This window comes from Stegostoma tigrinum, chromosome 11 (genome assembly GCF_030684315.1).
Source record: "Stegostoma tigrinum isolate sSteTig4 chromosome 11, sSteTig4.hap1, whole genome shotgun sequence".
Lineage (NCBI taxonomy): Eukaryota > Metazoa > Chordata > Chondrichthyes > Orectolobiformes > Stegostomatidae > Stegostoma > Stegostoma tigrinum.
The window spans coordinates 14,045,746-14,066,229 of record NC_081364.1 but is presented as its reverse complement, the minus strand read 5'-3'; the positions used below and the strand labels follow the sequence as shown (position 1 = coordinate 14,066,229).

General features: G+C 37.5%; 1 protein-coding gene across 9 annotated transcripts in view; it reads right to left on the bottom strand.

Annotated features, from left to right (window-relative positions):
* LOC125460431 (RNA-binding protein 5-like) overlaps positions 1-20,484 on the bottom strand; it is a 48,249-nt gene that overhangs the window by 18,559 nt on the left and 9,206 nt on the right. For 3 of the 9 annotated variants that reach the window (XM_048547925.2, XM_048547931.2, XM_048547932.2), the window contains exons 1-10: positions 19,176-19,410; positions 18,695-18,850; positions 15,559-15,632; positions 14,436-14,622; positions 11,065-11,217; positions 8,260-8,332; positions 7,386-7,459; positions 3,378-3,464; positions 2,923-2,983; positions 822-887 (exon numbers count right to left, since the gene is read on the bottom strand). In XM_048547925.2, coding sequence (XP_048403882.1) covers positions 822-887; positions 2,923-2,983; positions 3,378-3,464; positions 7,386-7,459; positions 8,260-8,332; positions 11,065-11,217; positions 14,436-14,622; positions 15,559-15,575 — 718 coding nt within the window. In that variant the 5' untranslated portion in view covers positions 15,576-15,632; positions 18,695-18,850; positions 19,176-19,410. Of the gene's footprint in view, positions 1-821; positions 888-2,922; positions 2,984-3,377; positions 3,465-7,385; positions 7,460-8,259; positions 8,333-11,064; positions 11,218-14,435; positions 14,623-15,558; positions 15,633-18,694; positions 18,851-19,175; positions 19,412-20,484 lie in introns of those variants that run through there. The other 6 variants (XM_048547933.2, XM_048547927.2, XM_048547928.2 and 3 more) reach the window with 6 other exon arrangements.

Genomic DNA, 20,484 nt, shown 5'->3' with positions numbered 1-20,484 from the left:
GAACCCAGAGCATAAGGAAACAGCAGAAGATGCAAGAGATTAACTCACACTGATGCCCAAGCCCCACAACCGAACTGACACAAGCTGACAAGACAGCTGATTAGCTACAAATAAAGGAAGGGCAATCTGCACATGTGCTAGCACTGACGTCACTGCATACAAAATGCATGCCATCAGAAGCAAGTGCACAGACACATTCTGAAGGCTGCCAAAACTCCCCCTGCCTACGTGCACAGGGCCATTCTGAAATTCACAGCAATTGCATTATTACAAGGGAATCCAGAAAACATTATTACTTTTGATTGTTTTGCATGCTTGCCTTCTAAATCTGAGATAGCAGATCCAAAAGGCCCAGCAGCTTCTCTCTATTACAAATTAAGCAGGCCACCTATCATATTGGACACTCAAATGCCTATGTTATACAATTAAAAAAAGGTCACTGAGACCATAAATGATTAAGTTAATGGCTCTGATTTTCCCACCATTACAGCTTGTCACAAACTAGGAACACCTCAAAAGGTATTGCAAGATGGACAAGAAACCAGTGGACATCAATACAGATGATGATTATGGAAGAAGAAACAAATTTAAGATTGAAGAGTGTTGGAATATAATTTCAAGGTTTTAAATGTAAATTGCAATCTTCCCCCAGACCACCTAACTGAGTCATTACTGAATGATTTTCGAAAGACCATATTCAATAGATGGCCAAAAATTCTGCTATTAAAATGCATTACGAAATACATAGCATAACAAATTTCTTTGAACAAAACAAAATAAGCAAGCAGGCAGGCAATGCTTGGAAAATAATTTTAACTTACTGTCACTGTAGTAATCAAGCGATTGCTGAACTTCAACTGATGCAGGATGCTGATCCTGTTCAGACTCTGGGTAAAGAGAAACAGTTGCTAAGTTTCATAGAAAAAGAGATCAGCGATCTTTTAAAGAATGTACACGGGAGGTCATTCATAGAAAAATAGTATTTTATGAAACAAAACGGCTGTTTTTCTTTGCATGTTTACTTAGACGATTGGAAATAGAAATAAACCACATGCCCCTTGAGCCTGCTTATAGATAATGCTCAACCTCAAATTCATTGTCCCATCTGATCCCCTCATCTAAGTTCTTAAACAGCTTCAGGGTTTCTGCCTCCACCACAGCTTGAGTGAAAACGTTTTCTTAATTCATTCTACCATAATGAAGTCATGGGTAAGGGCTTCCGCAGCAGCGGAAAAGACGTACGATACGAGAGTTCAATATCCCAGAAGCTGAAAGAGGCAGTCTTGACCATAGATGAAGGATGGAAATTGTGCACACCCAAAAATTGCCAAGTAGGCTATTACTTTATACTGACAGGCTAGTTGAAAAGGTATTGAAATTGCAGAATTTTCTGCAACAGGTAAAGAATTTAACAAAACATTGAGAAACCGAAAATATTAGTATGGATTTCAAAAGCAGTGGTCTTGTTTGATTAACCTTATTGAATTCTTTGAAGAAGGTATACAAATGTTAGACATGGAAATGTACTAGATGTAACACATTTCTAAAAGCCCTTGAAAGGAGTATCACAGATGAACGATTGAGGGTTGAACTTGCAAATTCAGGGGTCAGGTGGTAGAATAGATAGCTGACTGAAAATTAGAAAGTAGAGCTGTGATAGCTAGGAAACAGTGTTCCTCATAGATATTGCTGGGACTACTATTGTCCACAATACACAAACTAAGTGTTCAAAAATTTAAAAAGCCTCATTAATTTACCCCTCGGACTTTATTTTGAGGCAGCTCATTCATCTTTTTATAGTTCCAGCCACTGCTCAGATCTGGTATACTTGTAATTTTTTTTCCACACCCTCCCCAGTGTCTCTACATCGCATTTCTAATAGGACAGCCTGAACTACAGCAAAAACTTCAATTGTACACTAAGCAAATTTGACACAGGTGAGGCTAACTTATTTGCTTTCCAATTCTATCCCTCTAGTAATATCACAAGTCTTTGCTTTGTCTCAGTTATGATATTATTGGGCTGTTGTCATAACTTTTGGTGATTAGTGTATTCATATGCCTGGACTGAATTCCTTTTGAATTCTTATTTTCTTATGAACCTTACCAAAATCGAAGACTTCAGACATATCTGTGTTAAAATACATTTGCCAATTACAGCATATTCTACTAGTTTTCTGATGCCTTCTTTTAACTTGCTATTACACTTTTCTTCAGCTCCAAAAATATACCTCAATTTGGCACTACACGAATTTAGAGACATTTCTGAGTTATAAGGTGTTAACCATTCATTGTGGACAATAGTAGTCCCAGCAATATCTATGAGGAACACTGTTTCCTAGCTATCACAGCTCTACGTTCTAATTTTCAGTCAGCTATCTATTCTACCACCTGACCCCTGAATTTGCAAGTTCAATCCTCAATCATTCATCTGTGATATTCCTTTCAAGGGCTTTTAGAAATGTGTTACATCTAGTACATTTCCATGTTTAACATTTGTATACCTTCTTCAAAGAATTCAATAAGGTTAATCAAGCAAGACCACTGCTTTTGAAATCCATACTAATATTTTCGGTTTCTCAATGTTTTGTTAAATTCTTTACCTGTTGCAGAAAATTCTGCAATTTCAATACCTTTTCAACTAGTGATGGATAACTGATTGATCTGCAGCTTCTTGGTTATGTGCTCTTTTTAAAATTTAAATATATAGTTAAAATGACATGAATAAATAGGTGGTAATTTAAGAAAAGTTCTGTACTTCAACAAAGGTGACTGTAGAGAGCTATAATTAAGTTGCTGTCCCCTTTTAAACAGAAGTTCAAACTTGGCAGTGAACCAAACAGACAGTACAACGAAATTCAGGGTACTGCCTAAAAATCTCCTGGATAAACATTGCAGCTAATATCAGTTCATATCTACTTACCAGATTTTGATGCCCCACATTTGAAACATTTTTCTCTCCTCTTGAAGTTATATATGCCGCACTGTATTTGCAAGTCCATAAAATTTACAAACATCAGAAACTGATTTGGTGTATAAATCAACAGTAAAATAAAGTCTAAAATTGCACTCCATACACAAAATGAAATATACAATGAATATATTCAATGACAACTTAGACTTGTAGTTAATTAAAATTTAGTAATTTTTGAAGGATTTTTATTTTGTCAAAATTTAACAACTTATTTTTAACTTACATAGGTGTAACTCACTTGAAGCTTATTTAATAAAAAGATTTGAAAGATAATCTTGCAGATATATTACCTATCCTCCAAAATATCATGATATGCACTAATCCATTAATATTTCAAAAGAGAATTCCAATAGATTGTTGGTGTAATAAACCTATAAAGGCTCTGTTCTTATTAATCAAAGTACCTTGCCACAAAGCCAATCCTCATAGGCCTTTGGTCGTGGATTGCTGTAGTGCATGGTAACATACTTCCCTTGAATAGTCAGATGTTTCTGTAAAAAAATAAAGAGTCATTTAGTATTGTTTCAAGGCAAAGTATCAATATTCCCATGGCAGTGCACACGTGTAGGAAGGGAGTTATTCCTCCCAAATTAGTGCATGAATGCACACGTTCATTTATGTTCATACAGGAAAGGGAGGTCAGGGGACTAGGTTACCTACACTTAGCCCATCCTCATTAGTCCTCAATAAGATGGAAGCAGGCCAAGTCACAAAAGGTCCAGTAAGAAGAGCATTATCATAAGCAATCTGGAGTGAGACACGTCTATAGTGTTAATGCTTGCAGAGAAAAAAAAAACTTGTTTTGAAGTTATGAAGAAAACTGTTTTAAAACATGCTTTTCTTTAACAAATCAAAAAGCTATTTTCTTCCTTTTATAACATATCAAGTGCTAACCTTAGCAGAATCTACAGCATCATCTAATACCCTTAATGGAGGTTTTCTGATCCCATTGGCTAGTTTGAACAAAGTATAAGTAACATTGTGACAGTGCTACAAAATCTTTGGTGACAAATGTGTTACTATCTTGATCTGGCCCAAGAACTTCACCCTAATCATTAACAATCCTGACTGTAGCTTCTCAGAATTCAACATGCACCTTATTTTTGAAAGCCAGCAGTACTTTCAAGCTTATGAATTCAGTATGAAACAAAACTGAGTTTGCATGTTTGGTTTTGGCAGTACAATAAAGGAAAACAAACCCAACATTCAATGAAAGTTTGTTGCTACTACTGAAAGCCGTTGATACTGGGTGGAAACACCACAAGCATAGAATCATTTCAAATTAGATGCACAAAGTGTTTTACCAACTTTATATTAAAACACAAGTTGGGACCTGCAGACACAGTTCGCAGTGCACTTTCAGGATCTGTCCAAGTCATTTCAAAGTCAGGAACAGCAAGTACTCTTCAGCAGCCATTGCTGAGCAAGCCCTACCAGATAATCTAGTGTAATTCAGAACCTAACAGGTTATCTCCACAAACCAGCTCAGCACTGCAACAAAGTAAAAACTGCACTTAAGTTTACGTCATTAAAAATCCTAAACTTTTCAATTTTCAATTCGAACTTGCTGCCTTGATGTTTTCAAAACTGCTTGCTATTTTCAGTTGGTCAAATAGGGGACCTCACAATATAAAGTTCCATGGAATCAAATTAAAAACTCTGAAATCACTGAAGTGTCAACAGTAGTTTCATGGATTTAGTATTTTGATCCTTCAAACACAACCTGGCTATAGAGAAAAATGCAATTATTTGATGTATACTATGCAATATCCCAGGCACAGTATAAAGTGAACAACATAATAATGAGCAGTTTGGGTTATAAATAGTCTGAACATTCATTTCCTCGATTTGCACTAGAAGAATAATTTTTAGAGGAAAAACTGCTTTTTCAAAAAGCATATTTTAAATTAAATGTGAGAGAAGTTACACCACCTCCCAAATTTTAGATGAGTCCCTATTGTTTTCCTATACTTTATTCAAGTTATGGTGTACTATTTCTATTTCTTTTAATAAGAACGAAGAAAAAGACCCTCAAAGTTGTGACCACACTGCCTTTTGACCCCAATCAGTTCTCTTTCTGTAGACTGTAATATCTTTGATGAAAATATGCAGGCTGTCAACAAGTTCGACAACATAAAACTGCCACTAGGATGTCTGTCATTTTAAAAATCTGGGCAATGGTTGACTCTCCACTTCGTGGATTATACCACCTCCAAATGAAAGAGCAGAAATTGAGCTTGTTGTTAATGCCCCTCTGCATATTACAATTCATTTTGAATAATGGATGTAAGGGATCAATTTCAATTTTGAAGGAAATGCAATGAGATAAAAATAAGTTTTAAAAATTGTGCATGCATATAGCAGATGCATAACCTAGTTGGTAAAGATGCTGCACAACCATTAAAATAGCAACACCTCACTGAACAGCGTGCCTTCCTCTATCACTTGAAGGCAATCCAGGCAGAGTATTTTCATAAAATGCAATTCAATATATTTCAAAGGTGGGCTTTGACCAGGAAAAACACTTTGAAAACTGATCCTCAGCAACACTACACATGCTGAACAGAGCAGCTGTCTAAAGTCTGATGACATGAAGAAATCAAACAGGGAACACAGAATGAAGGCAAAGCAGTAGGTTATCATCACATCTGACACCCTGTAGAATTGATTTTCAGAATAGCCATAACCCAGTCTGCTCAGTAATGCTCATTATTGTAGTGAACAATTTATATTCTGCCTGGAATACTGAATAATATAATGCAACATATCAAACAACAGCAAATTTTATTAACCTAGCTACCCAAAGGATGCTTTTAAACATTTCCATCCATCACAACAATCAGACACAGGCTGATTGATTTTTTTTTGAAAGATACTCTGCATACTGTGCCTTAATCCCAATGCCATACCTCCCTACTGTAAAATGCTTTTTAAAACTTCGTTCCCAGTACCCTTTCAACCACTCCTAAATCGTGGAAATTTGGTTGTGTGATGTCATGCCCATTTAAAACATGAAATCAGACTTACACCAAGATTTTTACAGGTGTTAAGAGTGTTTCGCCTAAAAAAAATACAGGGACAAATTTAAATACAAGTCATAGATATGAAAGGGCAGTGTTTGTAATCAGTCTCATGAGGATACTTCTTAAAATAACTATTCCGCTGCAATGAATATTTTCAAGTCATGCTAAAATTTCTCACGCATATCATTGTGGTAGATATCAAAAGGAGGTGAGGGAGGCTTCGAAGCAGATAGTAGTGCGTATTTCGGACAGAAGAGAAATAGGTGTAGGGTCTGAAATAACTGATTTCTCATCACCTACGACTAAAGCTTATTCCTAACTTTTGATGCTCAGCAGTAACTTGCTTCATATTTGTATTTTTTAAGGCTGCTCATGACCTTGAGTGTACCGTAAAAGTTAACTTGTATTTTAATAAAAATGCCTTCGACACGCTGTAATTGTTCTGTATAAAGTACAAATACATAGATCTGATAACAAGCACAAGACACAGTTAATAATTTAGAAATGACCAAATACAAAGTAGCACACGTGGCCCTAAAGGAAAATGTTTTTATTTCAACTTATCCTTCATGAGGAAGGTGATAGAATCTGTCTGGGTGAGGTATTGTGCCCAATTAGTGCACAAACACCTCACACAAGGAAAGAGGCTTGTGCTTACTGTTCAGTGTATACACACCAGTCACATCTATAACCAGGGAAATCCAATCTTTAAGTTGAAAGGTAAATCAATCAGGGCTGTAGCAGAAGACCTTTCCCCAAACGGGTCCAGAGCACCAGATGCCTAGAAACAGTTCACTTGACTTCCTGTCCTCTTCAACAGGAAACAGCATGGTAAGCTAAATACACTATACAATTGTCAGTATTGCTCTCAACAAACATCCCAATACCCGTTTTGTACTCAACTCACTCACCTACACACCATTGTGTATTGCCATCTGACATTACTGCCTTTGCTCTAACATGTGGAAAAATTGGCCCATTCTCAGGTGATGGAAGACTAACTGAATGAGACTTTGGGCATTACGTTAGTATCATTCCAAAAATAAGGTTATAGTGAACGAAATGAACATGTTCTTCAATGAGAACAACATAGCTTTGTATGGATCCACAGAAAGCCAACCAGAAATTGAGACTTAACTTACAGTCTATTCTATGTTCAGCACTACCTTTGCTGCCCTGTATGAATCAATGCTTTAGCTGTGCTTTATACTTATTTATACAAAGGCTGTACTTGCAATCAGTCCTATGGAGCTTGCAATTTATACAGAAAAACAAATTCTCTTGTTTTGGAAAAAAGCCCCTGTGTCTCATTACATCAGTTTTCAATACAGACAATTTGATCCTTTTTATTTTTTTTCTCCAAGAAATCTAGACTTGTGATGAAGCAACCTGATTGGCTTCCATCCATCTTGTTGCGTCCTGCAAGTGATTAAACTCCACGAAGGCGAAACCACGGCTTTGACCTAGAGACAGCATTCAGATATAGACGGGATTGTGTTAGTCAATGGGTTTTAAAGCAGCCATTCTCAGATGAATCTCTCAAGTCACCTTCCTGCTTCAAAGCGTCTCCATTTACAATTTTGTGAAGCAGTGATTCTGTGATTTCATTTTTTTTTCCTTTTCTTTGCCATGGCAAGGAATTGAACAGTGCAAAGTTCACGCTCTGGGAGTAATAATACTTCTACAAAAAGAATGAAAGAAGTTGCAAGGAAAAAGGCATCTTTCATGCGGACCACGTGTAAATGAGCCTAGAAACAACAAATTCTCTACATGGTACCCACCTGCAACCCAGTATTCACTGGCATTTTATTTTCTGAGAGTCATTTCTGCTGTTACCGCCACCACTACCACCACCCTTGTGCACAGCATTAAAGGAGTGTAGTGGAGTCGAGTGTGTAATATTAAAGGATAAAGAAAGGCAGAAAAATAAAAATGCAAGAAAAAATAGGAAATGATAATTTGGGAAAGGCAAAGCAACTTTTCTAACCCTTTTTAGTGCTGGAATCCCTTTTAAATCCTGGGTTGTAAGCCTTTGTAACTTACAAAAGGAGAATGGTACACTTGACTACAGCTGTCACTACACAATTAAAATCTAAGTTACAACTTGCTCTCAACAAAACTATTAATTTTACATTTCATGTTCCTCAGCCATGGCAAATTCTTGTATTCTAATTCTGAACGCTCAGCCACTGGGTAACCAAATATTCTTTTTCTGCTTTGTGGGAGGGAGGGGAAAAACCTGGAGCAGGAACAGAAATCTCACCTGACATTTTGCTCCTCATTAGTCGCACATCTCTTGGCTGAACTCCATCATAAGGCTCTAAAACTGCTCGAATCTAGAAAGAAAATGGAAATTACTGAGTCAACTCAATTGCTGGAATGAATGTATGAACTGCAAAGTTAAACAAGGATCAGTAGAAGCACCTGAAATTAATCAATGTAAGTTACAGAATGTCACTGCTCCAGGAAACCGCGCCAATAGAAAGTTGATAAATTGTTGCTCTTATTGTATCATGCAGTTCACATCATCAGTTCAATGTGAAACCATGAAAGTACCATTTCATTCCCCACTGTAGGAAACAGTAAAAATTGCAGTACTCTATTTTAAAGTAGTCAAAATTTTAAACTTTTTTTTTGAAAAGGAACTAACACTGAACATTTTTGTACTGTTTAATTACAGCAAACCTCAACTAAACAAGATGGCAATTTGAGAACAGCATATTCTCCCTGATCGTTTCTGACCATGTTAAACTGCATGTTAACTGGCACCAAAATTCTCTTATGTAATCCCATGCTTCAGTTTAATGGTTTTTTTTTAAAAAACTTTCCCTGCAGCCAAAAACCATTTCCACCTAACAGCTCAATTATCATTTTACTTCCTCTCCAAACTGTCCTCAAAAACATACCAGATTGCACCATACACAAAACCATGAGCAGAGATAACATTGGTGTGGTGTGCAAAAACATGGGATCTCAAGTTTACAATAATGTGAATCCAAATCTAGAGTACATTCTCATACACAATAGTGTTGAGTAGACAGAATTAAACATTTATCTTCAAGTGAAGTACTTGCCATTCACATTGATGAGTATGCATATTCTGTTTATTGGCTGCAGGATAAACAGTGGCTGGGATATCTGTTTAGCACATATTAATTTGCAAAAGGATAACAGTGTAATCTTTGGATTTCCAAAGAATTACAATCTCATGTTTAAAAACTGTTTTATTTAATTTGTTTGAATATATTAAGACATCTCTGGGGCAGGTGGGATTCAAACCCAGGCCTTTCAGCCCAGAAACAGGGACACAACCAGTGCATTAGAAGACCCCAAATAGTCAGTAAGGATGAGAATCTGTATACGTTCATTAGAAGGCCCAATGGATTTCAACTGGGATGCAAGAACAAAAATAGGCTACTTAGCCTACTGACGTGTTTCACATGTCAATGAGATCACGGCTAATCTGATCAATTCTCAGCTCCACTTTTCTGCCTTCCCCATAATCCCCAATTCCCTCAATTATGAAAAATTTCTCTTAACCTTGAATATGCTTAATGACCCTTAATAATCTTACCAAGATTTCCCTATTTTTATACTCCATTCCTTTTGGGGGGAAAGGAAGGAGCCAAAAGGTCCATTTGCCTTTCCTGTTACCTACCGAACTTGATGCTCGTTTTTCTCGCTAGATGGCTAAATTGTTCTGTGCTGCAACCTTTCCCTATTTGAAAATAAATTCAACTCTTCTATTCTCATTGAAGACCTCACATCTTCCTGTACTATATTTGACGTCAGGTTTTTGCCCACCCACTTATCTGTCAGTATCTCTCTTTAGACACTGTCATACTCACTGCTTGTGAGTATGTTTCCAACTATTTTTGTGCTACTCACAAACCTGGTGATAGTACATTTACTATCATCCAAGTAATTACCAGGTATTGTAAACAATTGCAATCCCCTCACTGTTCCCAGTGGCGCTCCACTTGTTATCAGGTGCACGTGAAAAATGCGCCTTCATCTCAACTCTCCAGTAGTTTGCCAATCCTCCCAAAAACTACCCTTAGCAACACAGTCTGTCATTTTATTAAGCAGCCTGGCATGCAGTGGCTTAGTACCTGTTCCAGCAAGATTTAGTGAAATCTGTCCCAATGGAACAGCTCTCTTTTATCTCAGTTCTGCTGTCAGTGTCCCAAGAATTGAAAATAATGCCTCCCAAACCTATCTTTAAACCACACGTGTAACACCTTGGCTTTATTTACCCTGGGCCAGTTTGGCAATGGCTCTCATCAGTCACTTGGCACATATTCTTACACTCTTATAAACTTATTTCTATTAATTCTGTAGTTGCACAGCTCCCACTCCCTCAGACATTCACATTTTCTGCAAGTCAATAAGGAATCCCAAGACAGTAAATTACCAAGGACTTGCAATACGGTTCACAGTGGGTAAGTCTTGTGGAAAAAAAATTAGATATTACTTCTTTCTTATTTTAAGCAACAATGCTGCAGTGAGCTCATCACTTTTTCCTAGCATAACAATAACAGCTGAGAACTGGTAACAAGTTTTGAAAACAAAATGAAGCGGATAAAACAGCCAGAAATCAGGTGACCGGTATTACCTGATCAATTTTTTCTGCAGCTAATGAATGAACATACTAATGAATTAACTGCTATTCTTTGCTTTTTAGCATCTTACGCTGATTCTGGAGCAGAATATCCTCTCCCTCAGGCTTTTACGCTCCAAACATTAGTCAAAATATAACAACAAGCGGTCGAATATGTCAATAAACGTGCAGCTGGACAAACAAAGGAGGTCAGATAGCAGAATAGCAGCAAAGTCAATGTTTCAGGCTTCCAGCATCTGAAGTCCTTACTATCTCCAAGCTGTAGAGTATCTTTGACTGGAGTTTGTGTTAGATATTGTTTGAAAGGAAAAGCTACAGCATCATTTCCCTTGCTTTGACTAATTCTTTAATTCTGTTAATAAGGTCTCATTTGTCTTTCCGGCTGCCTTTTCTTTAATAGTGATGATTCTCCTTTTATAGAGTTTAACATTGGATAAAAGAACATACATCATCCTCTGTTGTAGATGAGGGAAGTCCTCGCAGCATAATAGTTTTGCTTTCTTTTTCGTTATTCAGGTCATTCCGATCTGGATCCCTATAGTCACCATCCGAATGGTAACCACCATCTGACCTATCGCTGCTTCTTCTTTCTTGATATCTCTGAAAAGAAAATTTAAGAGAAGAACTTGAATATAACAAGGTGAAGAAAATCTCAGAACAGTGGGATAAACATTTTGACAGCTGAGAGGCTAACAAGGCATATGAAAGCAAACTACTTTGAATGCTGGAAATATAACATTAACAAAAATTAACTGATCTGAAACATTTATCTTCCACTCTAGATGCTGCCTGATAGCTGAATATTCTCAAGACTTCCTGTTTCTATTTATAAGTGACAAGGCATATTGGGAATTCAAGTGTGCACTACTAAATAAGTGAAGAGGTAGTAGGAACTGCCGATGCTGACGACTCTGAGATAACAAGGTGTAGAGCTGGATGAACACAGCAGGCGAAGCAGGAGAGCTGGCATTTCAGGTCTGAACCCTTCTTCAGAATTTTATGAAGGGTCCAGACCCGAAACACCAGCGTTCCTGCTCAGCCTGCTGTGTTCATCCAGCTCTACATCTTGTTATCTTAAATAAGTTATTTTGTCAACTCTACCTAGCCAATGCCGAGAACAAGCCATATACCTTCCTGATGAAATAAATTTCACATGGAGACATGATTATTACATTACCAACACCTCAACTCCTACAGGGTGACTGAAAGGACACTTTGCAGAAGACAAATTTCTCATTGCTTCAAAAGCGCTGAAGAGGAATGGTCACTTGTGCACAAATATTTTTTATAAATGGCTCAGATGCAAGTTAAATCAAGTTACTCATCTACTGCAAACTTTGTTTGCAACAATGTTCTTAATTCACAAATTGAGTAGTCTACATCACAATTAAGTGAGTAATCAAGAAACTGGCTAACATGAAACCTTATTTACAGTTTTAACTTTACTACTTCTGTTAAAGACTTCCGTGCTAAAGCTACTTGTCAACCTTGTTGCAAACTGAATTACGGAGAGGACAAAAACTGACTTTCTGGATTTCCCTTTTCTAAATGTAGAGGCACACAACTGATAGTTGAGAGAGTGCAAAATCAAAGACATATCAATAAGAACAGAAGACAAAATGTGAGGCTGGATGAACACAGCAGGCCAAGCAGCATCTCAGGAGCACAAAAGCTGACGTTTCGGGCCTGGACCCTTCATCAGAGGGTCCAGGCCCGAAACGTCAGCTTTTGAGCTCCTGAGATGCTGCTTGGCCTGCTGTGTTCATCCAGCCTCACATTTTGTTATCTTGGAATTCTCCAGCATCTGCAGTTCCCATTATCTCAATAAGAACAGATTCAACTTTGGATAATCAAGTAGATTTCATGACAGAGGGACTGCATGAAGAAACCAAGTGAGACAGTGTGCAGCACAGTAATCAACCAACTTTAATTATTCCCAACTGTTTTTGTTTAACCTAAATGGGCCTTATTTTTTAATACATTTGCTTGCAGATCATGACCTGTACACCCTTTGACTCTGCACCACCACTCTTCTGTCATTTAATCACTCCACCTCCAGTCAGATCCTTTCCTTTTGTGCTACCCCAATCCACTTTTCCATTGTTCTTTAAGTTTAAAGCCCAATCATCACTAGTACTTTCAGAAAATCAGAGCATGCAATGCCCAGTTACATTCTACTGTTGAGGTAGACATGTGTTCCTTACAAATCTGCATGGTACAGTCATATAACATTATTAGATTAGATTAGATTCCCTATTAAGCATGACCTCATTTGTGCAATGTGACATATAGGAACAAACAAATATTTCAAAAAAATGAAGACTGAAGCTCAATATATTAAGACATTGTCCCCATACTTCATAAGAATGTAATATCTTGCAGAATAACTGGTAATGACAGTCAACATTCCCAGGAGAAAGTCTAGATTATACACAATTACCCACAAAAACTACTCTGCCATGATAACTCAACATCAAGAGCCAAAATTGGCTTCTAAATATAATTCCAGATTTAACCAGGAAAATAATGCACAACATTTCATCACTTGGGAAAATATGATGCATCTACACAGTCAAATTTACCCACACAAAACCAGATGATGGATTATTCATTTATATCACAACAGTAACAGAGACTGAAACACTATCTTCCAACGCTATCAAATAGACAACGGCCTAACATCGGGTGTCACACTGCAACAAAGATGTCAGAAAATCTGGGAGTTATTAGAACTGCCACTTATCAATGATATATGGATAACTGCATCATAGGCACAGTGTACATGACAAGTCCTGACTATGTCACCGATCATGTCACAAAATACATTGTCTAATTATAGTCAGGAAGATGGTGATTGGTGATGGAGTGGTGAGAGCACAAGACCAGTAATTCAGAAACCCATCTAACTGAATCGGATTTAAATTAGTAACTCTGGAAATTAAAGCTCATCGCTGTAACAGTGATCATGATATTCAACACTAGTATAAAACCCCAACTGGCTCATTAACGTCCTTCAGAGAAGGAAATCTGCCTCCCTTACCTGGTCTGACCTGCATGCAAGCCCATATCCACTGCAAAGTAGATTACTTTAACTGACCCCGGAAATAGTCCTACTAAGCCAAATAATTCCGAGCCAATAAAATGTTGTAAGAAATGTCCACTTCCATTGAAATAACTTTAAAATAAACAAACAGGAACATACAATTCACCAAGTTTTATCAATTTTGCCAGGTTATGATGACAATAATTCGCACTGTCAGGCCATTCTTTGAAGGATGACTTACACTTGGAAACATGGGAGATAAAGACAAAGTTTTGTGATAGCTAGGTTAAACTAATTAAATGCTTTGAGGGCCAAAAAAATGAGGGACAAGGGAGCAGCTATCTGAATTTCTAGACGAACTCCCTCTGCTAAAAGCTCCGCATATAATTAATAGCAAAAGGTCACACAACTGGAAGCAACTTTGTGATGGGCATTGGTACTTGGTTGAAAGGTGGGGAAGCGATTAGGAATAAAGAGAACTGATTGAACGCATCAGATTGCACTTCCAATAATCACTGGGCATTAGCTTTTTAACATTTATAGTAATGACTTCAATAGAACTTCCATGTGCACATTTGCAGGAAAAAAATGGTGCTGCAGCAAGTAGCATAAGAACACAGCTATAAGGAACATTAAAATGCACTGGTCGGAAAAACTGTGGCAACGGGCTTTAATGTTAACTAATTCTTTCTACAGATGTTGCACACAATTTAACTGTTATTTACTCAGAACAATATGGGCACTATGTATCAAATTCCAGCAAATATTCACTCACACCAACTTCTGAACTCTCAGAATTTCGATGGTCTTGATGTCGACGATTACGGCGATCGTCACTAGAATTTCTGTAATCATAGTCCCGATCAGCACCTCTTGAGCTCCTGTCCCTCCGCTCTCTGAATTCCACTCGGTCCTTTATCTGATCAGATCCATACCTGCCATTCCGTTCAGTTCTGCTTACTCTGAAAGTATCAATTTTATTTGGCATAAATCCAACAGTTTTAGATTCAGGTGTCATATTCTCCAGCAAATAAACACAATTAGAAACTCTGAAATAACAGTGTTTACCATTAAGGGTGATTCTTGTCCACTGAAACCTTACTTATTTCATGATGATCTATTAGGACTCAGATTTCACAACGGACCCTAAGACTAATGAACAACTAGATGATATATAATGTCTGTCCTCAAGCCCTTGATGCTTCTTATGGTTTATTACCCTGCTCTATCCGTATTTAGAACGTCTTTTCAAATTTTATTATCGTACTACAGCATTCAAAAGAAAACTAAAATTTAAGAAGCAGGATTGCTTCAAGTTTAGGTATTTCTCAATGCAGACAAAGATATAAAAATCAAAACCCCAGGATGTGTTAGTATGTTTGCATAAGAAAAAGCCAACATAAATGTGGATTTAAAAGTTCATAATTGAGAAAGTTAGCAAAAGGTTTTAAATAGTGAAAATGTTTTATTTATAACAAAGTGAGCTATTGGTTACCATTATCATGGTCACATAACATGATTACTAGTTTGTACAAAAGACTGTTTAAACAATATTCGTAGTTATTTTTTGCTTCACCCTCAAAGGCTGAAAAACAAAGATGACACTTGCTGCGTGTTCAAACATCAAAATTAATACTGTATGGTATCAAGGCCAACGATAGGAATTTCAAAAGCTAAAAGACTCTAATACAATGAAAAGATGAGAATCTTATGGTTAATCAAATTCAATTATTTCAAGTTGCAGAATGTGTTGGAAATTGGAATACATCTAAAATGGACACTGAAAATTAGGGATTTCCAGGGCTCATTCCACCAAATGTCAAGAGCAACTTCTACGATACAAGTGCAATACTTCATTGCTTGCAAAAACTACATGTAAGTGGATTCAAGGTACTCACCTCTTATTAGAACCCATCCTTCAAAAGGAATTAATTCTAAGTACCACTTCTCAGTGATGACCTGTTTATATACCCTGGTAAACAAAACAGCAAATCAACAGAGTTCAACACGTTCATCATAAAAATCACTTCAACTTTACAACACAGTCGCAAGCTCTTATTATTCCAACTGGGAAGCAACTGTGTTTTAATTCACCTTTAACTGTTTCCTATTCAGCTAATACTCGAGGCTGCCTGGTGCTGGAAGACTGCAAAATTCAAATCCTCAGCACAGTATTTCTACAGCATTTAGGATTTAGCATTTAGGTGTTCTTCGTTTATTCAATTATCTATGCACAGAGAAGGGGTAAAGATTGCACCATAAGTGATGGAATAAGGCTGCCTTAAGTGGACGAAGTTTACCAAGAACTGAGTAAACCCTCCATGCTCAAGCAACTATAAGAAATTTATGCACACAGAAATGAAAATACTAAACCATCTGCCTGAAGTTTTAGAGTCAGATAATGGCAACTAAAATCATGTTTGCAGTCTAACTTTGGACATTCCTTCAACAAAATTCTAACTTTCATACATCAAATCCTTGCATCATTCTAGAGTTCAGGGTTTATTCTCCAAATAAATAAATAGAAATAATTTCAGGTAAGATATTTCTTGAGACAGGTGGTCAGAGAATGACACCAACACAACATGGAAAAGGCTGAAATAAGGTATATACATTTTGGATGTGCTGAATATCAATTTGTGCAAACAACAGTTAAAGGAATTGGGGAACATCTATTCCAAAATAACGTCCAAGCAATTTGAGAAAACCTCACCAAATCAGTCTGGCCAGATATCAACCGAACACCGGCCACACTCAACAACCTATCCTTATTTCTGGTATAAGTATATACCTTGTGTTTAAGTAGAACCATTTACATAGATAAGAGTACCAGCACTTATAAAGCTCTTTCCATGATCAAAGGATGCTCTAAATTGGTTCACAGATAATAAGTCACCTTTGATAGTCACAGTTACGACCAGTTGTTAGCTTACATTTGGCAAGTTTGCAGAAACAATAATAATGCAGACAATCAGGTAAGCAACTGTTTCAAAAAAAATCAGTTGAGCAATAAATGTTGACCAGTGTCCTGACGAACTCCTGTGCTCTCTGAATAGCAATATGTATTCTTTGTTCATTCAAAAGGGCTTACAGATCCTGAAATTATCATTTTGTCCAATACACTGAAGCTCACAACCTTTGTACTATCATGTGTTATGTGCTAAAAAAATGTTTGTGTACCAACAACGGGGCTGACTCCATAATTTTGACTGATTCACTACCTGGCCTATTTGGGATGTCAAACTACCAGAATTGGATTACCCAAGTCAGAAGTTAAACTAGAAATTATGTTCACCTTCAAGCAAAATCAAATAAAAACAATCCACCTCAAAAACAACCAATGAAGTGCAAAATTTTTATGCTTTAAATGTCCAATTACATGATTTTACTTGCAGATATCCATTCATCATTATTAACACTAAATAAGATTATGAGTCATCAAATGTGACTTCTTAACTGGAACTTATGGTTACAAACTGTAAGTTAAGACTTAAAAAATTAGGCAGCCATGAAGTCTGTTCTATTTCCAAATATTTTCAGTCATGGCAAAGTGCAAAGGAATGAGTTAGAGTCTAAACTGCAAGTCAAATGACAGCTTCGTGAATACAAACAGTATTTGGTCTTGACTGTCATGTTCCCCCTTCAGGTTCAAAGAAGACATGTTGAATTTTAACTGCATAAAACTATAGAATTCTTTGGATAACTTGCCTTTCATGAGACATTTCAACACTTTTTAAATTACTTATCAACAACTCTTACTTTACACCTGCTGGCTCCAGTTGTAGGATGATTACAAGCTCCATAAACACCCCAGGGCTAAATTTCAAAGAATTTTTGATTTGTAATTGAAATTATGAAATGAAAAATTAGGTACGTTTCTAGACTCAATGATTAAACAAATCAACTGTGTGATAGTGAACCAGAAACGAGGAGGTTAGGCCTTATTTCTAAGCCATGTTGTGGTAACTTTTAACTAAAAATCTAGAGACTAATCTAATGTGTTTAGGTAATCCCTTGAACTTTGGGGCAAACAAGTAGTCAATAAAAAAAACTGCAGACTCTACTTCTGTAGAATATGCATTACTGCAAATAGTCTCAGCAACTTCAGAATCACATCTTATTTAATATTCCCTACATACGAACAATCATTAAATCTAACTACTTAGAAAAAGTGTCCCATACAGACTCCTAGTCCTTTGGGCCCTCCAGGAAGGCAGCTTAAATGTTAATACTACTCAATTTCCTAAGCTGTATAACTTATCCGTCACACATATTCAACCGAGAGAAATAAACCTTCACAAACCACGCAAAATACAAACATATTAGAGAAACACAGAACAGACAACACATCAAGACTGTGTATGGCCAGCTAAGATGGCAAAAGATTAAAAAGAGAAAAGGCAGAATGACTAAACATTAGCCAGCAGTACCCGAGTGATGAACACGGGGCTATGGCAAATTCATCTGCCATAAAAAAATTCAACAATTCTCAAATTCTGAATTTCTAACAGCTATGAAAAATGAAGACCCTCTTCACCTCTATCACCCTAGTTCAGTCAATCATATGAACATTTCAATCACAAGATTCTCAAATTAACCCCACTCAATGCTGTAATATTCTTGATATTATTTGGATTGATGTCTTTTCTCTATATTAATAATCTAGAAATGGGTCTCAGGAGAAAACTTTAAAACTTAAAAAAACATAGTTCTAATCAAAAATAGAAATTGCTGGGGAAAAAAAAATCACAGGTCTGGCAGCATCTGTGGACAGAAATCAGAGTTAATGTTTCAGATCCAATGAGCCTTCATCAGAACCATTGTATGCTACGCAGAGATGTAACCATTTAGGTGACATTAAACAAATCTATTTAGGGGAGTGCAAAAATAGCTATGACAATGCAAAAAAGCATGAGGTTACATTTTCTGGCAAACTTTTCTTCACTACCAAAATCCACTTTAAATAAGTCGTTTGCTACACTTGCCCAAGAGACTAGATCTAGACTCTAATATATACTTGCGATGGGTGTATACCTGGAGATTATAGACGTACGGAGCGAAGACCCCACGCAGAGATTCGGAAACGAGTTGGATGTCGAGGCAACACAAGTAGCGCAACCCTAGAATCCCTTTCGTTTTAAGGTGCGTCGCAAAACTTAGTTTTTGAACATCAGTCCCAGTGCTTGTAATCTGGCACAAAATGACAGTAAATTTTGGTTTTTGAAGTATGTAGCCAAGTCAGAAGTATAAAAATAAACCAGTTAACACCTCTAAGGAACATTTGTTGGGAATACGCCAGTTGACTCCAAAAGGGGAAAACAAATCATGTAAACGAAGATGACAAAAAGACGAAAATTTTAAAGCGGCGTTAAACATTCTAATGTTGCATAAATGGATGCGGCCACTTCCTGCTGTAAACTAACAGATATAGTCGTCATAAAAAACAATGACACTGAACGGGAAGCACAACTTGCAAGCGTAGCCCGCCACTCTGCCTGCAATGGGCCTCCCTTACCCAGATGAAGCAGCCGAACCTTCCCGACCGTCCGCCACTCAACTTTACCACAACTCCTCTTGAAACCCGACAAGCTCGACGCGTTTCCTTCCGCTATCACGTAGGATCCTCGGTGACAGGACTCCCGGGGTGCTAGCTCGGTTTAAGGTTCAACTCCCGTTAAGGCGGCTAACCGCCATTACAGAGACAAACAAAACAGGAAGGCAAGAACGCAGACAAGATGGCGTCCGCCTTACCCGGTACACACTGCGATATGACCCGCCCTCCCTATTGGTTAACGACAACTTGCATTCCGGGGGTTGTAGTTCTCCACACTCCGCCCCCATGAAACAGAACGGCGTGAAAGCCACAGGAGTCTGCCTGGGACACGTCACGAAACACCTCTATGAGACTTTCTGGCTTAGACGCTACCGTTGCACCACAAACACCCACCTCGTTTGTTTTATGTCTTAAGGTGCCTTTCAGCAGTCAAAAATGACTGTACAATTCACAGAAACCTATTTATTGGACTGGATGGTGGTTAGATCAGATGGCTGGTTTGCGGTGTTCTTCGATGTCATAGCATGAATTCAATTCCTACACTGGCTGAGTTACCGTTGAAGGGCAATCTCTCCCAACATCATTCCTAGTCTGAGGAGTGATGACCCTCAAAGTCAATCACTAATCACTCAACGGCATGCCAAGTTATGCACTAATCCGTTCTTAAATTTTCCAGAAGCAAAATTTCACTACTGTTTGGAACTGGAGGTCCATATTATTTGATATATTTATTGGAATATGTTTTTATTACAAATACGGTGAAAAGTGTTGTCACTCTCTGGCACCTCGAGCCTGCTCTGCCACTCAAAACAATCAACACTGATCTCAACTCCACCTTCCTGCCTGCTCTCCAGAATCCTTTGATCCATGACTGATTAAAATCTGTCTATGTCCTTAATGTCCCAGCATTCACTGCACTCTTAGAAGTGAAATTCCACACATTCAGCATCCTTTGAGTGAAATAATGTTGTCCTTATTTGTTTTAAATCTACAATCCCTTATCCTAAACTACAACATTCTCGCCCTAAATTACCCAACAAGTAAACATCCTTTCTACGTCTACTTTGTCAATCCCCTTGAGCATCTCACATTCCTTAATTAGATGTCCTCTCGTTCTTCTCACTCCAGACAGTTTGGTCTAAACTGCCCAAATCTCTTTTCATAAGACACACACCTCAAGTCTGGAATTCCAGAGTGAACATCCTCTGAACTACCTTCAATACAACTACATCCCTCATCAAGTATTCAATACAGTACTCCAGGTGCAGTG